Genomic DNA, 19,342 nt, shown 5'->3' with positions numbered 1-19,342 from the left:
GGACACTGCAGCATGTCTGTTCTCACAGCAGTTGAGGAAATAGGTTGGCTTGTAGTAGTAGTAGTAGTAGTATAAAAATTGCTTTTCTTCTTTGTTTCATAGCATTTTACTCCAAGAAAGTTAAGATGCTAGACAGACACCATAAGCCTAAAACAAAGCACACAGCATCGCTGTGGTATAGAACATAGTCATAGAATGTTGCCAAAGTAACGGCCTCAAGGTCCAAGCCAGGCTATAATGTGAAAGGGACTGTGCTCTAATGAGGTCCTCTCAGAAACCAGCAATCCTGGCAATTAAGACCTCTGGATAAGTAAAGTTGTTGGGACGGTGGACTTTGACTCCTCACAGTCCTGGGTTCCAATCCTACTTCTGCTCTTCCCTATCAGTGTGCCTTTGGCAAGTTGTTTAACATCTCTGAGCCTCAATTTTCTTATCTGTAAAATGGGGATAATAAAAGGCACACTTTTTTTCTTAGAAGTTCTTACTATTTGGCATTCTACATATATTACCTCATTTCATTCTCACAGCAGTTGGATACTATTATGATCCCGTTTCATTTATTTCTATTTTTTAAACATTTTTGTATATTTATTATGTTTCACAAAATTATACCTTGCAGTCTAATACAAATAAATTTTTTTTAAAAAAATTGGTATATTTCACAAAGCAAACCATATACTAGGTAGTCCAACTATTAAAATAAAGTGTGTTATAATTCTTGCTCAGCTAGTTTTTTTCTCCCAAATTTTTAAAAAGATTTTATTTATTTATTTGACACAGAGAAAGCACTAGAGAGAGCAAGCACAAGTTGGGGGGCAGAGGGACAGGGAGAAGCAGGCTCCCTGCTCAGCAGGGAGCCCAACATGGGGCTCAATCCCAGGACCCTGGCATCATGACCTGAGCTGAAGGCAGATGCTTAAACTACTGAGCCATTCAGGCACCCCATTTTTTTCCAAATTTTTATTTAAATTCTAGTTAGTTAACATATAGTGTAATATTGGTTTCAGGAGAATTCAGTGATGCATTACTTACATACAAAACCTTGTGCTCATCATAACAAGCGTCCTCCTAATACCCATCACCCATTTAGCCCATCCTCCACCCACCTCCCGCCAGCAACCCTCAGTTTGTTCTTGTTTAGTGTCTCCTATGAATTGCCTCCCCCACTCCTTCTTTTTTTTCCCTTCCCACACATTCATCTGTTTTGTTTCCTAAATGCCACATATGAGTGAAATCATATGGTATTTGTCTTTCTCTAACTTATTCTGCTAAGCATAATACACTCTAGCTCCATCCATGTCACTGCAAAGGGCAAGATTTCATTCTTTTTGATGGCTGAGTAATATTCTAATACACACACACACACACACACACACACACACACACACACACACCACTCTTCTTTATCCATTCATCAGTCAATGGATAGCTGGGCTCTTTCCACAGTCTGGTTATTGCTGATAATGCTGCTAGAAACATCGGGATTCATGTACCCCTTCAAATCTGTATTTTTGTATCCATTGGGTTATTGTCCCATTTTATAGATGTGAAAATAGAGGCTCACAAAGAGGCTAAATCACTTGTCTGAAATCACACAGTTGGTAAGTAAGGCAGCCAGAACAGTACCCCAGCAGTTGACTCCAAGAGCCCTTCTATTAACCCTTACACTAAAATGTATGATAAAGTTCTCCTGAGGATTAAATGAAATGCATTTAATAGTGGTTGGCAAACTTTGAGCATTTAATAAAGAACAATTATTATAATGAGAGCTGGGTAGAATCCAAATCCCAAATTATAACAAATTTGGGGTTAAAGTGGATTGCATTGTACTTTCATCATCTAGCACAAAGTCTAAAGTACAGACATCCACCCTCACTCTCAGGAAATTTATAAGCAGAAAGCAAGTTCCCACAGGACGATACAGGTTCCCCAGGGGCTGGGCAGCAGGGCGGGGGCCATAAATCATTTTTACAGGAGCTACCTTTCCCAGAGAAGGAACAGATGAAAGTGGGCAAGCAAGAAGTTGCTGGAGAAAGTCCCAGGGGCAACAAGGCCAGTGGGGTTCTCCCCTGCCCAGCAGTGACTGCTTGGGATCCAGCTCTGCGACTTACGAGCTTAAGAAATAGAGATGGAGAGAGCCAAGTGGATGTATCCAGACCCGCACAACTGCATGGCACCCAGCGTCTTGATTCCCAGGCCAGTGGGTCAAGCTGGCAGGGACAGGAAGCTAAGCAAGATGCATGGAGCTGAGGCATGGGTTCTGCATGCTAGGTAATGCACGCATCTGCTTTTGTTCCTCCACCATCCCTCACCCCACCCTTGAGAGGACTATAGCCTTGTCTGATTCATGCCCCACTCTACCCCTGCTAGGAACCATAAGTAGTCCAGTGCAGGCACTCAAGCATTAGTTGAATGAGTTACATGAAAAATGGCATTAAGATAAACATAAATACATTAGGGAATAGAATGGAAAATTGGCATACGTGTCTAAGATGGGACAGGGGACTTTAAAGAAACTTCCCATCTCTGACGAGGGCTTTAAACTCTGTCTCCAGAAATTAAAGTTTACAGTTCCAAGTTCACACTTTTTTTAGCTATTAGGGATACTTTGTTGGAAACGTTTCAGAAGCCCAGAACGCACTATACCATGCTACCTCTTTTCCTCCTGCTATGGATCTTTTTAATGTATTATGATCTCTCTATAATTATGAAGGAGAACTGAAGAAAGGAGAGCATGGCTAGAGCTGGGGAAAATATCTCACATGCCTCAGTTTGTATGCAGACCCAGGTTTACTTCAACTTTGGATCTATATTGCTGGTTTATTAGCTGTCTGTTGCACACCCTCAGAAAGGTTTTCCCCTGGCATTTCTTTTTTAGCTTTTTTTAAATTGTGATAAAACATAAATAATGTAAAATTTACCAGTTTAACCATTTTTTAAGTGCACAGCTCAGCGGCACTGAGTTCACATTGCTGTACAACCATCACCACGATCCACCTGCAGAACGGTCATCATCCCAGGCGGACATTCTGTACCTGTTAAACACTAACGTCCTTTTCCCTTCTCCTCTCGGCTCCTGACAACCACCATTCATTCACTCTTCTGTTTCTATGCATTTGACTATTCTAGATCCCTCATCCAAGTGGAATTGTAGTATGTGTCCTTTTAGGTTTGGCTTATTTCAGTTAGTGTAATGTTTTCAAGGTTCATCCATGTTGCAGTACGTGTCAGAATTTCATTCCTTTTTAAAGGTTCCATTATATGTACATACCACATTTTGTTTATCCTTTCATCGGTTGGTGGACATTTGGGCTCTTTCCACCTTTCGGCTATTGTGAATAACGCCGCTATGAACACTGTTGTACAAATTCTGTTAGAATCCCTGCTCTCAATTCTTCTGGGTAGCTAACCAGAAGTGGAATTACTAGATCACGAGGTAAATTCTAGGTTGAATTTTTTTGAGGAACTGATCCTGGCGTTTTTTTTTTTTTTCCCTGTTATATTTCCAGAGTCAGTTTTTATCATTTATTCAAACGGTTTATTTTGCCTCTCCAATACACTATCCTACATTTATGCTAAACTACCTCTCTTTGGCTTGTTCCCTCTTTCGTTTATCAAGGTATTTAGAATTATGATCTTATGTTCCACAGTACTGTTCTTCCCGAAAACACAAACATTGGACCTCACTCCTTGAAGCAAACTGCCATTTTCTGAATCATAATTTGCTTTAGTTAAAAGAGTAAGAAACAAACTTTTTTGGGGGGGTTGGGGTGGGGAGCAGCCTTTCAAATCAGTACCAAGATACCAGTCTGATATGAGTCAGGTAGACAAGCCAGGAGAAGAGAGCTCCTGATTTACATATGTCTCGCTCTAGGGGTTTTTATGGGCTTGCTGGAGGGCTGTTTTATTTTATTTTATTTTATTTTTTATTTTTCTAAAGATTTTATTTATTTATTTACTTACTTACTTACTTGACGGAGAGAGAGAGCACACGCAGGGACAGCAGCAGGCAGAGGGAGAGGGAAAAGCAGTTTCCCTGCTGAGCAAGGAGCCCGAAAGTGGGGCTCAATCCCAGGACCCTGGGACCAGGACATGAGGTGAAGGCAGCTTAACCGCTTAACTGACTGAGCCACCCAGGTGCCCCTGGCAGGCTGCTTTAATCTGATTAACCCTCCCTGTGCCTGTCATCCAATCAGGTTTTTGTCATCTATCACGTGGGAAAGGGTGGAAGGCTCCTTCCGGGGTGATATAAGATCTTTTTAAGGGTGGTTTCCTCTGAGGGCGGGGGCCCTTGTTCCTCCTAGCCTGTCTTCCAACTCTCCTTCATCAGCACCCCTCTTCTACTGTCAACTTCCTTCTTCCTTCCTGACACCAGCACTGTGGGAGTGCCATCCCATTGTGGTTATCTGGCATTACATTGAGAGCCCCTGTTCTCACCAGAGGATTGAATTTCTTCAGAAGCAGAATTTCAGTTGGAACACTGCATGATTTTGCCTACAGAAGCCATGTTCCTTTGTATTGAGTCCACAAATCCTGTCCACTCCATCTGCCAGCTACTTCAAAAGCAATCCTTCCTCCCTGCGTCCTCTGCCTTGAGGTCAGAACCTCAGACTACTGCAGGGGGCTCTGAGCTGGTTTCCACCCACTTCAGGATTCTGCCTCACCTTCCACTCTGTGGGGGAACCCCACTTCTCTCCAGCTCTAAGTCACTGTCCCCAGAGTCTAGAAATAACAATGCTCAAAGAAAAACTTAGTTCTTCCATGCCTCTGCTGGGTGGAGCTGCAACTCGGAGCCATGTCTTCTGACTTTGTCTGGTCCATACGTATCTTAGAAGTTGCTTTTTATATTTCTATAGCTTTTGTTTGTTTAGCAAACAAGAAAAACTACAGTGACTGCTATCTTTCATACATCAATGTCAGCAGCAAAGGGGAAGGAAGTGAAAGGCAATAAAGTGCAAGACCCAAATCATCCCATCACCCTTCAGTCACCCTCGTCAATACTGGTGTGGTACCTATTTTCTTCTCCCTTTCTGAGGATGGTATTGAAAGTGAAGTAGTCAAGGTATTTCTTGCTCATATCATCTGATTCTTTCTTCCTAACACTTCCTATAACCACCACCTTTACTATTTGAAAGGGAAACAAACAGGGTTCCTGGACCCGATTCCACTGGGGAGGGGGGTGGGCGGTGGGAGGTTTCCCCACACCAACAATAATTCTCCAGACACCAGCTGAGTATCCTATAATTCAACTCAATTCTGACCCTATTCATCCAGAGATAGTGTCAGACCCCACAGATGAGGGACTTGGTCCTACAAGGCTGCTCCCCACCCATTCAGATGCTGATTGCAAGTCCAGGTAATTGCGTGTGCTTCTGACCCACCAGCTATAGATTGGGGGTTCCCAAGACCCTTGCCACGGGTTTGATGAATTTGCTAGAGCAACTCACAGAACTAAGAGAAACATTTTACTCACTAGATCACCAGTTTACTATAAAAAGCTATAACTCCGGAATAGCCAGATGGAAGAGAGCCACAGAGCAAAGTGTGGGGAAGGAAGCTCCGGGCTCTCCAGTAGAGCCATTCTCCCAGTATCTCCGCATGCTCACCAACAGGAAGCTCTCCAAACTCCATCCTTTGGAGGTTTTTATGGAGGATTCATTATCTAGGCATGATAGATTAAGTCATTGGGCATTGGTTACTGAACTCAATCCCTGCCCCTTCCTCCTCCCCACAGGTGTCAAATGGGACTGCCAGTGCCAACCCTCTAATCACTGGTTGGTTCCCCTGGCAATGAGTCCCCATCCCTAAGTGTTTTCTGAATGTCACCTCATTACCATAAACCCCTTGTGGTAGAAGGAGGTTTGTTATGAATAACAAGATGCCCATTACACCTTTATGGCTCTGAAGCTATTTTAGGAACTAAGGACAAGAGACCACATATTAAGACAAACATTGCTCCCATTGCTCTTATTCCTCCCGAAATTCCAAGGGTTTTGAGAGCTGTGAGCCCAAAACCTTGGATGAAGAGCAAAGAAATATATGAATGACCAAATACATACTTGCTGTAAATCACAATATTACAGGGACTCTTCAAACACTCCGCATATCTAAGTCTTACAAATAAACACAGTTGTGAAACTGCACTTGATTTCTAGATGTTTGGAGAAGGTTTTTGGTTCTTGCTTCATAATCATGATCTATCACTCTCACCATCCTTCCCTACAATTTCCCCACTAAAATACCACCACCACCACCACCACCAAAATCAGTTTCATATATTTTTATAAGCAGCCTTAGATTCTTTTTAAGACAAGGCAACGGTATATGTTAACCAAGTTAGAATTCAGGGGGCCATTTGTCCCAGCTTGCCTACAACAATCCCAGTTAATGCCTATTGCCTTGCATAATTTTTGAAAGCTCCTTCTCTTACTCTAAAAAAGGGGGGGTCCAGTTTAGAGGATAAATTATATGTTTACCTTATTTAAAAATACACCTTGATTTTCCAGTAAAGTGCTTTTCAGGTGACACTGTGCTTTTGCCCACATCACTGAACTTGATTTGCACAACTCTGCAAGATAGGGAGGGAAATATTTTATCTCAAATAGCCAAGGCCTCAAATAGTAGGTGGTGACCATCTGAGGTCACATACTCAGGGACAGAATCAGAGGCAGAACCCAGGATTCCCGACTTCAGTATTTTAAGCTGTTGACCACTTTGGGCAAATACCTGAGTAAAGACAAACTCCACTCTCTTGGTTGGTGCTTGCCCTTGGACCGAGAACAGTTTAGGCAGGTTCATCCATGCCCAGATACTGTCCTCTCACATTTAAAGCAAGCAGAGATGAAAGAAGAATTACCTAAACATAAAGAGCTCATTAGTGAATCCCAGGGATCCTGGGGCCAAATGACTTTTTTTTTTTTTTTTTTTTTTTACTTAACTGGGCGCAATTATGTCAGATTATTGGAATCTTACATCTAACCAAATTAGGATGTCTCAGTTCACAACCAAAAAAAGAAAGAAAGAAAAAAGACCAATAATGAATGCCTACTGTTACAAAGAACACATAAATGGGTTCTGCCCCAGTCTTACAGATATATTTTCCCTATGGGTATGTGCTAATCCTTTTTTTTTTTTAACCTAAAACCGGGAAAATTCTACCTTCCTTGGGTAACTGGTAAGGAGACAAAGACAGGCACTGTGCTTGGCAGGGTCTCCAGGGTATTCCAGAGGTGCTGAATGCGGCGCCACACCATTAAATAAACGCACATTCTCCTAACCTCCCGATGGCCTACCCCAAAAGAAGGCCACAGGACCCACAGGCGTCCCTCCCTCTCTTTGCAACGACAGAAAGGAGTCCACTGTGCCTGGAGAAGGATGACTCCAAGCCGCTGGCCAGTCTAGCCGGACCGCAGCAGAGGGGAAGACGCCCTCGGACCAGTTGTGGGCACCAGCGCCAGAGCAGGGAGGTAGCCAGCCTCCTCCTGCGCAGGAGGCTCCAGGAGCGGAAGGTAACAGGGCAGCGGAGGACAACCGCGGTCCCCGGCAGGGGGAGGAAGGCCGCGCGCGCATGCGCCCCGCCCCGCCGCCGGCCGGAAGAGCCGGGCAGCGGAGTCGCTGCTCGCAGCGCTAGTCGCCGCGGCGCGGAGGAGAGCGCCGGCCGCGCGATGCGGCCCCTGGACAGCGCCGGGGCAGCCGAGGTGCCAGAGCCCGGGCTGCGGCTGGCCGACGACGCGCCGCAGGGCGCGATCGAGGAGCCCGCGGCGGCCGAGGCAGGGGGGACTCCCGGCCCCGGCAGGTGCTGGCTGTTCGGCTCCTCGCCGTGCGGCTTGTGTGCTCCGCAGGGTGAGTGTGGGGTGCGGACCCGGGCGTGGGTCTTGCCCCTGGGGTAGGGGTGGGAGTGCGGGCGCGAGCGGGCGAAGGTCCCCACAGCTGCGGGCCGGGGGCGCAGTGAGGACCGCGCCCCCATCCATACCCTGATCAGAGCTGGGGAAAACCCTTGGAGCCCTCACCTGGGGCTCTGCAAAGCAGAAGCCCCTTTCGCCCCGCTAGCGCGAAGACCGGAGAAAGTTTCTGATTGTGTTTGGAACCCTTTTGGGATTCTGAAACTGTTCCTATAATTAAAGTGTTGCGGGCAGGACCGCGGAGTCAGATTGCAGTTCGGTGCGCCCTGCCGAGGTTGGAGGTTGGGGGATCAGTAAGAGGCCATCCCGCAGCCGGCTGAGGTTGGGAGGGAGCGAAACCATGAACACTGATGACAGCGGTAAGCGGTGTTCCTTCAAGAGGAAGTTGAAAAGCAGAGTATAGGGCGCCTGGGTGGCTCAGTCGGTTAAGCGTGAGACCCTTGATCCCGGCTGAGTTTTTCATATCAAGGTATGAGTTCAAGCCCTGAGTTGGGCTCCATGCTGGACATAGAGCCTACTTAATTAAAAAAAAAAAAAAGCATAGAGTCTAGAAAATGAGTCTAGAAAATGTTTGCCTCAGAATCTTAGAATTTTGGGAAGGCAGAGTGGAGTGGGACCACTGGTTCTCAAACTTTTGGGGTTAGGAGGACTTTGTTGTTGTAAATTTTTACAGTATATTCGTAACAGCTCACACTGAACTAAACCAGATTTCTGTTATTAATATAATGAATATTTTGTGATTTTTTTCTCTTTTTTTAAAATTTGAATCATTGTTCTCGTAGACAGAAACAAATACAGGAGGGTTTTCTTAGCAATTGGAATGCTAAACAGGGCAGAGGTACAATCTTACATAACATTGTTAAGAGGTTCACAGACTTGTCTCCAGAGCCGGGGACCCTGTGTAAAAACACCTTGATCTTGTTCAGCCTCTTCCTTCCATAAATGAGGAAAGTGAACCCCAGGAAGGTGAGGGCTTCGGAGCGGGGGTTGCCTTGTTTTTCCCAGATCTGGCACATATGGGTGAGACACGGCACAGGTCCCTGCGGCACCAAGGTTAAGGATCCCAGCATGCCAGAGACCCAGGCCAAGGCCCTTTGTGCCAACCACAGTGCTACTTTAAGCACATTCCTCCTTAAACTCCAGGAAAAAGGTAGATGTCCTTTCAAGACAAAGTTACACAGTCTGCACCATCTCATCCTCTTGGTGGCCTCCACTAAGTGTGACCCCAGACTTCTATGCCTCTTACCCAACCCTATTTCCCCCTTTCTGTATTACGAACTTTCCGCATTATGCACTTTCCTCAGTTTAGAGAAACGAACCTCAGAAGATGATTCTTGCTCCATTTTTGTCCTGAATGCTAACAGAAATGATCAGACTTCTGATTATTTTTGATGGGCTGGTGGCTCCAGAGCAGGGGTCGCTCCGAGCTGTGCTGAGCAGGTGTACAGCCCGTGAAGAGGTGAATTTCTCACCCTATCAGTTATTATGGCTGAATGTCATTTTGATGGAATGCTGAGTCAGTCCTTACGAACTCAAATGTTTCCGCTCTTGTGAGCCAAAGAGGACTACTGTACATTCAGGCAGTACGTGGCAAAATGATAAACCTATACAAGCGACCGCACTTAGGAATCTTCTGGAGTATTTTAACATCAAAGAAAATTGCTAACAGTAAGACTTAGTAATAGTTACTGTAAGATAACCAGATAATTTTCTGAAAACAGGACTGCCATAGAAATGTTGTCGTTGAACTTTGTGACAGTATCATTTTAACGGCTTGATCATGGATTTTTGAAGAAAGCTCATTTTCGTGTTGGGGTTGAAACTGTTACCAGTTTTCTACATTCTTGGATAACCTTCACAGACAGCATTTAGGTATCCTAAGATATCTGTTTATTTTCTTGAGGGACAGTGTGGATCTTGGACTGAAGCAAGGAGAAATTGTCCTTTACCTGTGCCTCATATGCCCCTGGAAGGAGTTCTCTAGTGTAGCACTGGTTCTCAAGCTGGTAGAACTTTTTACAGTTGCAAAGATCCTGTATCAGTGGGTCTGGGATAGGGCTCAGGAACTGAAGTTAAAGAAGTTACTCAGTCGATTGTCATTCCCAGCCAGGGTTGTGAATCACCAGTTTAAAGCAGAGAATAGAGAAACTGATCAACTTTTCAGTTTTCTTCTAACTCAGAAGTTGCACTGTGGGTACTTACTTAATTTGAATTATTTAGAGTTGCCACATTATTAGCTATGCTTGTGGTGGAATATGATCACAGAAGCACATTATATAAGCAAATGCCTCTTTGGATTATGGTGCTCTCTTGATCATCTCCATTGGCAGAATGGAAATTATTATTCAGTAAGAGACAGGTCCTCTTGAGTAGAACCAGGCCTCACCCTCATAACAAATAATCAAGTTCAGCCAGGTCTTGTAAGAATTGCAATCATGGGCCTTAAGTGTTTATAGGTAAGAAAATATGTGAGTGGCTGTGTTTTAAGAGACAAGATAATCAAAACCAGGGGTGTAAAATTAAGTTTTAAAAGAGTTAAAATATCATGTTAAGTTAAAATATTCCTGTAGAAAAATTCAAAAGTTTAGACTGGAGAAGATCCTTGAAACATAGACCAGGGAGATATTTTCTGTCCTTGATCTTCCTGTTCCGTCTGAGGGTGTAGGTTCCATGTATGAGTTGTGTTTCTTTTAAGAAAAACTATTTTATTTGGACCTGAACTCTGAAATTTCAGAAGCTGAACTCTGAGGCTGACCACAGCCAAGGCATGTATTTTGTGGTGCTTAACTTGGAAGTCTTCTAAAGTTTCCTTCTCATGGGCTGAGTATGTGCCGTTTGTTTCCGTGTTATCGGAGCACACAGGTAGTGAACAGAAAGTGGAGGATTCTGGCACTTACAACATACCACCCTTGATATGAGCGCCAAATGATTTTCTTCAACTGGGCACCTGGAGCAGGAAGAGGGAGAGGCCTCTAACCACAATGGCATCTTTTACTACACATGTCAGGCTGTAGAACGCTCCTGGAGAGATTGTGCATTGTCATACTTTGGTCCCAATTCACAAAGTGTTTATCACTCGCGGGCAAAGGTATCTTGGGGCTATGAGGATGTTGAAATGTATTAACCTGGCGTTTGCATTTATTAGAGAAGGGCATTTTTTAAAAACATTATGCAATACCGTTCTCTAGCTGAGTAACACGTTGTAAATTCCTAGACTGGAATGATGATCCTAGTTTTACTCTTAAGTTGCAAGTGCCCAAACAATATACCCTTCCGTTTTGCTATGCTCTTAACTGATGAGGGCCGGTAGTGTTTCCTTCTTATTCTCTCCATGTTTTTGTATTTGTTTCAAAAAAGAAGAACACTAATGTATTCCTCAGTTTGTTACCTATCTTTTAGGGAGTTCTCTGCTAATTCTGTCCCTTTTTACTCCCCTCTGAATGATGGCGTTGGGAGAGGGTGTGAGATTGAAAATGGGTTCTTCTATCTTCAGTAACTAAGATAGACAAAGTGGCGAAACAAAAGTTTAATGCTCATACAGACTGTTATTAATGTATTGAATATGTGATGGCTACGCCAAACGGATTTAAAGTCCCTAATTGCCTACTCCTCTGTTAGTCACATAGCCCTAGTCATTGTAGCAGTATTGATCCAAACCCCATGAAGCTACATAGGAGCAACAGCCTTAATAATTGCCCATGGACTAACATCCTCCATGCTATTCTGTCTTGCAAACTCCAACTATGAACGAATTCATAGCCGAACTATAGAAAGCAGTAGTGTCCTGGTTCAGATCTTGCCAAGAAGATGGTGCTCAACGACAGTTCTAATTTTTTAAAAGTTTTGTTTTAAAGCACTTTGAGGCCAGAGGGGTAGATAACCTAGCCCCCTGCCCTCAAAGAGTTTATGCTCTAAATGAAAGATAAGTTGTAAGCCATGAAAAGTAAAAGATTTGATTAACCATTCAAAATAACAAAACAGAGAGCCTTCCCAGAATATGCTGTCGCCAGTGGTGTTAGACTTGGCGTCTTTCCATGAGGTTTTCTCATACTCTTTCATTCAGCAAATATTTAATCAGGGTCTTCCATGAGCCAGGCATAAACAAGACGGTGAGGTCCCAGCCTGGAAGAGTTCATAGGCTTGTGGGGGAAGTAAGATAATCAACAAGTAGCCATATGACACAGCTATAAACTGTTGTCCAGAAAAGAACACTTTCTTCATAAAGCCCGGTTCACCAGTGAGATGAAATAACTTATCACTTGGAAGCATTTTTCTTTAGCCGTCTTGACAAGCGTTTCTTTAAGATTTCTCTCACTGTCTTGGCAAGCATTTTTACTTCTTTTTGACTTGTAAGTGAGGGGTGATTCTTCAGTGAGCCAAAGGAAATCCATTTTATAGGGTAAAACTGCATTTAAAAATTATGGATTTAAATTGTTGCTTTCCTCAATGATTGTTCATTCTTGGTGGGGAGTGGTTCGGGTTCAGAGAGTGGATATGCTTAGGAGATAGCATTGTTTGCCTGTTAACCATTAACACTGTTCCATTTTTCTCAATTCCTAAGTGAAAATAATAAAACATATACTTGGAAGCAAGGACTAACCAGAACTTAATCTTTTTCAGAAGCCAAGAAGAAAGCACCCTGTCCTGGACTTGGCTTGTTTTATACGTTATTGTCCGCCTTCCTTTTCTCAGTGGCCTCTTTATTTGTTAAAAAAGTGCAAGACGTCCATGCTGTAGAAATTAGTGCATTCCGATGTGTGTTCCAAATGCTAGTCATTATCCCTTGCTTAATATACAGAAAGTAAGTATTTCTTATCTGCAAAGTAGAAGGTATTAACAGATGTTTGTAAATCTTCTGACTTGCTTAAATTATTCTATAGTGTCTGCTTTATCCCTTCCGTAGATTTACCAGTTCCTACATCCTTTGGCTCTGATTACTAAAAAGTCACAAGGACCCACCCACAGAAGATGCTGTCATAAGCACAAACCACATGCCCAGCGAAGGAGGGGAAAGAGATTCAGTTATTCTCCACTCCCCATTTTGAGAACAAAGCATTCCTTGTACATAATTCCCTCCATCTTATACCACCCTCCCTTCTTTCCCTTGGCATAACTAGTATTTAGAAGAAAAAAGTAAATGAGAAGAAGCAGTGGTGTTTCCTAATATCAAGGTTTCTTTAAGTAGAATGGGCTGCTCTGTTATCAGGGCAAACAGAAGATTACCATAATAATATCTAGGTCTTCCCCTTAGGGTGATGTGGGAAAGGGAAAAGGTAATCTTGAGCAAGGCGTTTTTAAATAGTTTCATGTTTAGTGTCCTCATCTGTGAACTGGAGGGAATTACACTCTTTGTCTTCTATCTGGCACCTTGGCTGCAAGGGCCAAATAAAATTTATTATAGGTCAGAGCACTCTGTATAGAATGTAACAATAGTTGAAAACTATATTCCCCATCCTTCCTGTTCTCTCTCTACCTAGCACCTCTTTCCCTTCCATATAGAACCCCCTCCCCACCCTTTCCCAGATTAAAATTATGCCTCTCACACACTATTATAACCTCTACCACCCCTGTGTACTTAGAACCCTTGGAGGAGAGACCAGTTGGGTCCATGGTGGCAGTCTGGCTCTTTCTCTCTTTGGGCAAAAATGCTTAAACCCTGAACTAAATGCTTCAGTCACATGCCACCAAAGTCTCCTTGTATCTGTAACACAGTAAAGATTCATTTGGAATAGTTTCACCCCATATCCTGAAGATTTGGTGAAAAAGGTGAAAACTTACTAATTAATATTGTCAGAAATTCCTGTGTAAGTGTGGACCAGTCACAGTATTTTAGGAAATGATGGTAAGACTTCAGAAATTTCTAAGGGTGGTAAGAGACCACTGATGCTAACACAGTTACCTTCCCCATAATAAAAGAATTGGCAGGGGAAGGCACTGGAAGAATTTTTTAAATCCTTAGCACCAATCTGTTTTGACCCATTTTATGTTTCATTATCATGGAAGATGATATGGTATTCCAAGTATTTTCGAAGTGTGAGGCAAAGATGACCCACTCTTTCATTTCTAACTCCAAAGACACCCTGGAGTCCTTGTATCAGGCCTACAGGCTAGCCTTCAGGTAGATGTTCAGTGCTGGCACACGTCAGCAAGCTGCACCTAGCCTGGCATGTACCCAGCACTTTGCTTGGTAAATTTTTAATTAAAAAAAAAATTGAGTGGCAGTTATTATATAAATGTTATATGTTCATTTTCGTTATATTTTAACTCTTCCTGCAGAGAACAATGAAAAGTTGTCTCACATTCAATGGCTAAAATAAATTTTAGCATTGCCTCAGCTTTTATAGAAAACCTTGCAAGATTGGCAATGCATACTAGCCAGCACCAAGTTTTCTTAGGTAGCACAGCTCAATCTTGAAATTATATTTATTATAAAAAAATCATATATTGTCATTGTAGAAAATTGGGGGAAAATAAAGAAGAAAAATTACCTATGAGTCCACCTGTTAAGGTTTACCCACTGTGAACATTTCAGTACATTTTCCTTTTTGTCTTTTTTACAAGCATGTGTAGACAGAGGAAAAATTATATTTGCTGAATTGTAATTATACTATTTATGGAGTTCTCTTGTGATATTTTTGCTTATACTGTGAACACTTTCATGTTTTTAGCTATACTTAGAAACCATTTTTTAAAGGTGTATACTATTCAGTTGTGAGCATTATTATAATTAATTTAGCAGTCCCTTATTTTTGACGGGACTTCAAAAATAATGTTTAATTAAGAATTGCAATATTAAAAGCAAATACCAAGCTGGTTTAATGTGCATTCCTCCGTTTGAATTTACAGAACTGGATTTATAGGCCCCAAAGGTCAACGAATTTTCCTCTTCCTCAGAGGAGTCCTGGGTTCTACGGCCATGATCCTACTGTACTACGCTTTCCAGGCAACATCCCTCGCCGACGCCACCGTCATCACGTTTAGCTCGCCTGTGTTCACCTCTATCTTTGCTTGCATCTTTCTCAAGGAGAAATACAGCCCTTGGGATGCCCTGTTCACTGTCTTCACCATCACCGGCGTGATCCTTATCGTGAGGCCCCCGTTTCTGTTTGGCGCCAGCGCCGCGGGCAGGGGCGACAGCTACTCCCTTCACTTAAAGGGCACGATCGCAGCGGTCACGCACGCCGTCTTTGCCGCCCTGACTCTGGTCATCCTCAGAAAGATGGGGAAGTCCGTGGACTACTTCCTGAGCATCTGGTATTACGTCATCCTCGGCCTCCTGGAGAGCATCATCGTCCTCTTCATCATCGGGGAGTGGAGTCTGCCTTACTGCGGGTTGGACAGGCTGTTTCTCATACTCATCGGCCTGTTTGGTTTGGGGGGTCAAGTGTTTCTCACGAAAGCCATCCAAATAGAAAAAGCAGGGCCAGTGGCAATAATGAAGACTATGGATGTGGTCTTTGCTTTCATCTTCCAGATTATTTTCTTTAATGATGTGCCCACGTGGTGGACGGTGGGCGGGGCCCTGTGCGTCATAGCCAGTAGCACGGGCGCGGCCGTGCGGAAATGGTGCCAGGGCTCCAAATGAGGCTTTGTTGCCAAGCGCACGGTTCCCCCCCCTCCCCCGCCAAGTGCAGACACGCCACACGTGCACACACCTGGAAAATCTGCATTTCCTTCACTGATTATACTTAATAAATTTCATAATTAAAGTACCATTTTTGAATATGGTATGTCTTTAATTAGCTAAGAATTTAGCCAGTCAGTGTGGTCTAGCAATTTTTTTTCTCAATTGTTTTGGTTTCGGTTTGGGTTTGGGTTTTTTGTTGTTGGGGTGGCATCGGTAAGAGGACAGATAATTAGTTGAAAAAAACACTGCAAAAAGTTCTATGACTGGTATAAATACATGTAATTTTTTGAAGTGTATTTTTGGTACTGATGGGATATAGGTGGGTAAGAAATTTTAGATGCTCTTTTAGCAGCGTAGAGGCTAAGAAAGAAACGTACTGATTATAATGCTGCTATAATTGGTATTATGTTGGAAATTCATATGAAACCTAATTCCATTTAGGAGGCCAAAGCTGAAACTTGGAAAAGGTGCCTACTTAATGGTGTTAATAATACAAATAGATTAGCCTTATTTTCAAGGCTTCTGTAAATGATTATCAGTCTTTTAACCCATATGAGTGCCTTTTCATTTTGATGCCAGAATTTTTATATGTAAACTTTAAGAAAAAAGGTTTTCGATCACCAGGTTTGGCTAGTTTTGTTTTAGTGGCATTCACGACTGTAGCTATCATTCTATAATTTTAAGTTATCCTCTGTCTTTTTGAAATACATTTTTCTTAACTTTCTAAGATTTCAGGTCTTTAAACCACAAGAGAGAAATCTTGGCATAACCAATGTGCACATTTCCATGCTGAAGTATTTTCCCCTCACTAGAAATGTGATTTTCTATAAATTCTCTTTGAATTTATAGTGTGATGCCAAATAAAATTTTCTCAGGATTTTATTAGGTTGAACCATATGAAATTGCTGAAATTTTACCTTTTTAACTTACAAAAACCATAGTTTCTTATGGTTCACCCTAATAGATACCTCCCTTATCCTCTCTACACCAAATATTTAGAAGACTGTGGCATATATTTTTTTAAAACAACTTTTTAAAATACAGTAATCCTATTAAACTTATTTTTATAGTCCTTTTCCCTTATGGAATTATATGTAATAATGCTTCACGTTACTTGTTAAATGTAAAGACATGAATCCATGGTTGATTGACTTTTGTAGTTTCTTGAACAGAAAAAAAAAATCACTGTTAAATTCTAGTATATCAGTATGGTATTAAATGTCAGTGCTGCACCATGATACTAACTTCATGAATTCAAACAGTTTTTATCTGGAACTTCATCAGGCCAATACTCTGCAGTTAAAAAGAGAATGTAATATTTAGCAAGGCTTGGGAGGTTAATCAGAAAGTAGAGTACACGCAAATGATTCTTTATCACAATGAACCCTTTATTGGTGAAGCTATGATGTTTTCCAACTCTTACTGTCCAACCTAGCATCTGTTATTATCTTAAGCCTGCAGATTTGAAAGATTATAGGCTCTTTTTCTCCCTTTCATCATAATTCTTCCAAAGAAAGAAAGAACTTGGCTTCTGAGGTTTATGCCTTGGTGAGAAAGGATCTTTTCCAATAGTTCCAAGAGGAAATTTTTAGCTTGCTGATCTTCCCAAATGCTTCCCACCTGACAAATCCTAAATGAAGTCTACTTAGGGGAGTCACACTATCATTATAACTTTAGCCTAATCCACAACTTTTGGAGTTTAGAATTGCAGAAGCATTATTTTACAAGGATCTTAGATAGTTACAGAATCAGAGCATTTTAGAGCTCAAAGATTAGAAATCCTCTTGTAGGAGCCACACTGCACAGATAGAGATGCTGGGGAGGCATCTGCCCAAGTTGGGTTTCCACGGCCTTCTCCTTTCCCTTATTTCCATGATAAAGTATGGAAAGTAAACCACTGTTTAAGCTACCTAAGGTAAATTAACTCAGGGAACCCTCTACTGGTTCTTTACCTTGCACAATAAAAGAACCTATGGGACTTTGAGAGTTTAATCGCTTTGGGCCTGTACACTAGAGACATGTTTTATTTCAGTAGTGTGTGGTTTAAGTACTCGAATGTCACAATATATGACCAAGGTTGGAGAAAATGTTTCTTCTCTCAACTTTTACAGGGTGTCATTCTTAAAACACTTTTATAATGTCCAAGGTGTGTACAAGGATGTGTATTGTAACAATTATGGGTGTGTATATTTTGCGAAGATTGTAGTTTCTATATCTTGAAAATATTTTCATAAATTGTTTTTATTTTATAAATACTAATAAAGTTAATATGAAAGAAGGCTATATGTTGGTTTTTATGATTATAGCAAATGTGCTCACTAATCTAACTTCCTTTTTCATCCATGTGCTTCAAAATTCATTTTATAAAGGGTATTGATCCCTAGTCATTCAGCTGTGATGTAATCTCAAGTTTCAATCTGTTTTATTTCTGTTCTTTTTTTTTTTTTTTTTAAGATTTTATTTATTTGTCAGAGAGCACAAAGCAGGGGGAGCAGCAGGCAGAAGGAGAAGCAGGCTCCCCACTGAGCAAGGGCCCGATGTGGGGCTCTATCCCAGGACCCTGGGATCATGACCCAAGCCGAAAGCAGATGCCTAACTGACTGGAACCACCAGGTGTCCCACCAATCAATCTGGTTTTTTTGTTCCTCTGATACTGTTAAATCAAATCTAGTATCTCTAAAATAAAGGCCCTAACCTTCATGTTTCTAGACACCCCTAGCTTGGAGCAGCTTTGAACCCGTACTTTTGTTTCCATAGCTAATCTGTCACTAAGTCCTGGGGTGTCTGTCTTATTATCTCATGATTCATTCTTTCCTTGCCATTTCCACTGTTAACATCTCATTCCAAGATTGAGCACCTCACAGCTGAATTACAACAGTCTCCTAACGTGTTACCCACTGCTTGACTCTCTCCCACTCAGATCCTTGTCTCACTGCCAGGCTGACCTTCCTAAAGCCCTGCTTTGTTACTTTGGTTCTCATAAAACCATAATGTTGCCGTATCACATACGACATCTCATCTAAATTATTTGACCCTATTCCCACTTCTCCAAGCTGATTTCCCATGTCCCATCACAAATCAATACTCTTACCAATCTCCCCACCAACTTCCACATTTGCCAAGAGATTCCTTCCTGGGTCTCCCCTGCTTCTTTTGCCCCTTTTCTTTGTCCTCTAAAACCTCTTAAACTCCAAAGGCTCAGCTTGAGCTTTTGTTTCTTCTGCTGCCTCTAGCTTCTCCCACCCACACTAGCCCAGTCTGACCAAATGGTAAAGCACTGGACTGGAGATGTGAGTGTGGTGATATCACTTCCCAGCGGAGTCAGTCACAGTGTACCTCAGCCTGTCCTCATTTACAAAGGAGTGCCATAGAAGGACTTGTAGACCAAAAAGGAAGATAAAAACACATAAGTATCAAACTGTAGTAGAGTTGAACATTCTCTCTCTTCAAAATGATGCCCAGTTCAGGGTCCTTACTCTGAGCAGTTTCACCGGGAGCTACAGGCACAGTCTAATGGATTTCAAACCCCATTTGACTCCCTTCTGCCAGCACAAATTCCACTGTTGGACAGTTCTCAATTTCCTGGCTGATCTGCCCACATAGGTGGCCAAGCGTCACGGGTCTTTATTTTACACATAGGTGTTGCTACCTTTCCAGTTCTGGCTTTAGCTCTGATCCTCTGCATTACACTTGGCTCTGGCTGGGGAATGAGCCCGATTTTCTATGTGTTTCCCATGCACTATTCTCTAGACTCAGTATGGCTCTTCTAGCCCCTTATCTGTTCACTCAATAAGCACAATTAGTCTCTTGAGGG

The 19,342-nt window shown here is 42.3% G+C and overlaps 1 protein-coding gene across 1 annotated transcript; it reads left to right on the top strand.

Moving 5' to 3' along the window:
* The first annotated feature begins 7,597 nt into the window (after positions 1 to 7,597).
* On the top strand, positions 7,598 to 17,807 carry SLC35G1 (solute carrier family 35 member G1). The gene is made up of 3 exons (XM_045810002.2): positions 7,598 to 7,842; positions 12,522 to 12,702; positions 14,748 to 17,807. Exons 1-3 carry the CDS (start codon positions 7,665 to 7,667, stop codon positions 15,484 to 15,486), a joined length of 1,098 nt encoding a protein of 365 aa, XP_045665958.1. The 5' UTR covers positions 7,598 to 7,664; the 3' UTR covers positions 15,487 to 17,807.
* The last annotated feature ends 1,535 nt before the right edge of the window (positions 17,808 to 19,342 follow it).

This window comes from Ursus americanus, chromosome 6 (assembly GCF_024610735.1).
Source record: "Ursus americanus isolate L20-20 chromosome 6, mUrsAme1.1.p, whole genome shotgun sequence".
Lineage (NCBI taxonomy): Eukaryota > Metazoa > Chordata > Mammalia > Carnivora > Ursidae > Ursus > Ursus americanus.
Note: the sequence above shows the minus strand (reverse complement) of the source record. Positions and strands in the feature narration are given on the sequence as shown.